General features: G+C 69.7%; 1 protein-coding gene across 1 annotated transcript in view; it reads left to right on the top strand.

Annotated features, from left to right (window-relative positions):
• CHLNCDRAFT_133649 (hypothetical protein) overlaps positions 1-2,498 on the top strand; it is a gene marked incomplete at both ends in the record, with an annotated part of 5,523 nt that overhangs the window by 1,839 nt on the left and 1,186 nt on the right. Inside the window, 6 exons of the mRNA XM_005852204.1 lie at positions 246-375; positions 648-747; positions 1,149-1,205; positions 1,440-1,508; positions 1,732-1,865; positions 2,268-2,447. Coding sequence (XP_005852266.1) covers positions 246-375; positions 648-747; positions 1,149-1,205; positions 1,440-1,508; positions 1,732-1,865; positions 2,268-2,447 — 670 coding nt within the window. The remainder of the gene's footprint in view (positions 1-245; positions 376-647; positions 748-1,148; positions 1,206-1,439; positions 1,509-1,731; positions 1,866-2,267; positions 2,448-2,498) is intronic.

Here is a 2,498-nt window from a genome sequence, read left to right as displayed (position 1 = left end):
GGGGGGGGGGGATAGGAAGGCATGGTGTGTGCGTCGGGGAATAGGAAGGATTCTGTGTGTGTGTGTGTATGTGTGTGTGTGTGATGCTGGCCGGTGGTGCTGGTGGCGAGCGGCGAAGGGCCGTGGGCTGGCGTGGGTGGGGCTTGCGCCTGGAGGCGCCCCTCGGCCGCGCTCATCCCTCCAGCCCCTCCAGCCCCTCAGCCCCTCCGCCCCTCCACCGCCATCCCCCGCCGCCTACCCCGCAGCCCGCGACACGATCCGGGCGGACGTGTATGCTTACTGGGTGGCGCGGCGCAAGGCCATGGGGCGGCCGCTGATGCGGCGCCTCATCGCGCCCACGCCCGTCAACGACCAGAACCCTTACAACGTGTTCAGGTGGGCTTTAAGGTTTTACAGGTTTTAGGGTTTGAGGTCTGCGGCTGCGGCTGCGCCGCGGCGAGTCCCGGCGGCGGCGGCATGCCCTCGTGTCTGAGCGTGTGTGTGCTGGTGGCGCGTGCCGGTGGCATGCCGTGGTGGCGGCGGTCAGGCCGGAGCCGGCCCAGCAGCCCTGGGTCTGTGCCTGCCTCCTCATTGCTCTCCGTAGTTCCCACCCGGCTTGTTCCGCCACCTCCGACCCCACCCCATCGCACCCACCGCCGCCCCTGCAGGCCCCGGGAGCGCATCCACCGCCCGCAGACGCGGCGGCGGCGCGAGAACAACGCAGACAGCCTGGAGAAGCTGCGGATGATTCGGGAGAACGTGCTCAAGGTGCGCCGCGCTGTGCCGCGCCGCGCCGCCTGCCGCGCTGCACCGCCTGCCGCCCTGCGTGTATGGTGTGCAGGGCCTGCCCTGCGCTGCGCTGTGTGGGTGTGGTGTGGTGGTGGGACTGGCGGCGGATAGGTGGGTGGCGTGCAGGGCGTGGCGTGCTGCCCCTCCCGTGCTCACTGCACCGGGCCACGCACCCACCTCTGCCGCCGCCTCCCTTCCCCCCTCCCTTCCCTCTTCGCCACCGCCTTTGTCGCCCCCTGGCTCCCCACTGCTGCTCACCTTGCTCGCCCTGCACACCTCCCTCCCCACCTGCCTCCCTCCCCGCCCCGCCACTCGCTCCCTTTTGCTCCGTTTCTTCTCATCGCCTGCCTGCCTCCCCACCATACCCCCTCCTGCCTCAGGCACTAGACATCCTGGAGTGCCTGGTGAAGCGGGAGCGCAAGAAGCGGGACCTTGTGGTGAGCTGAGCTGGTGGCGGCGCTGAGCTGGCGCTGAGCTGGCGGCGGCGTGGGGTTTTGAGCCTGCCCTGCCGATCCTGGCGCCAGAGCGAGCGACGGCGTGCTGTGCGCTGTATGCGCTGGCTGGATGTACTACCAGGGCCAGGAAGGGGTGGGGCCGTGTCAACCCTGCCAACCTGCTGCCCCGCTTGCACCCCGACCGGTACCTTGCTGTCCCCCGCCTGTACCGTGCAGTACGTGGAGACCGACATGCAGCAGCTGCAGATCAAGCAGCGGCACGAGCCGCGGGCGCAGCAGGAGCAGGTGCGCCTGGCGGCGCGCCGCAGGCCCGCTGCCGCTGCTGCTGCCTGCTGGCTATGCTACCCCGCCCGCGCTGCGGGGCTCTGCCGCACCGCCCCCCGCGCTCGCCTGCTCGCCTGCCTGCCTGTTGCCCGCCTACGAGTTCCAGCCTGCCTGCCTGCCTGCCTGCCTGCCTGCCTGTTACCCTTTTCCTTCTTGCCTTCCTGCCCGCCCCCCCCCCCCACAGATTGAGGGCGAGTACGCGGCTGCGGTGCGCGGCAAGAACCCCAAGCGCCCCATCGGCTTCGATCGCCTGCCCGAGGCGGCGCCCCACACCACCAACATGCTCCTGGACTTTAAGACGAAGAAGAACAAGAAGCGGTGGGTAGGCTTGGAGCAACAAGTGTTGTCTGTCTGTTTGTTTGGGAGTGGAGGATGGGAGGGGTTGTGGGGGTGGCACACGCAGGCAAGGAAACAGGGCGGCCTGGAAGGAGTGTAGAGGGTGGGAGGGGCGGGTGGAACGCAGGCAAAGCAGCCGGCGGGCGGCCTGGTGTGGGGTGGCGACGCTGTCGATGATGTGCGTGTGGCGGCGGCGGCGACCCGGGCTGCCCGCCTTGCCTGCTGCCTCACCTGCGCCTGTGCCACACTGGCAGCACACCACGCACCCCTTCACCAGCACACACACCAGCACACACCAGCACACACCACCACGCACCAGCACCAGCACACAACCTCTGATGCACACCCCTCCCCTCCCCGCCCGCCCGCCCTGTGCCCCTGCAGCAAGAAATTTGGAGAGGTCCCGCTGCTGCATGCGGTGTCACACCTGCAGCCGCCGCCCGTGGGGCGCCAGCCCGGCCTGCCCTTTGCCGCGCAGCCAGACCTGGGGGCTCTGTCGCTCGAGGACGGCGGCGAGCTGGGGAGCCACCTCAAGCTGCCCAGGCAGCAGGCGGCAGACGGCAGGTGGGTGGGTGGGGGGTCTGAGGGTGTGGGGTGTTGAGAATGTGGGTGGGG

Source organism: Chlorella variabilis (genome assembly GCF_000147415.1).
Source record: "Chlorella variabilis unplaced genomic scaffold CHLNCscaffold_1, whole genome shotgun sequence".
NCBI classification, from domain to species: domain Eukaryota; kingdom Viridiplantae; phylum Chlorophyta; class Trebouxiophyceae; order Chlorellales; family Chlorellaceae; genus Chlorella; species Chlorella variabilis.
This window is presented reverse-complemented; position numbering and strand designations above follow the sequence as displayed.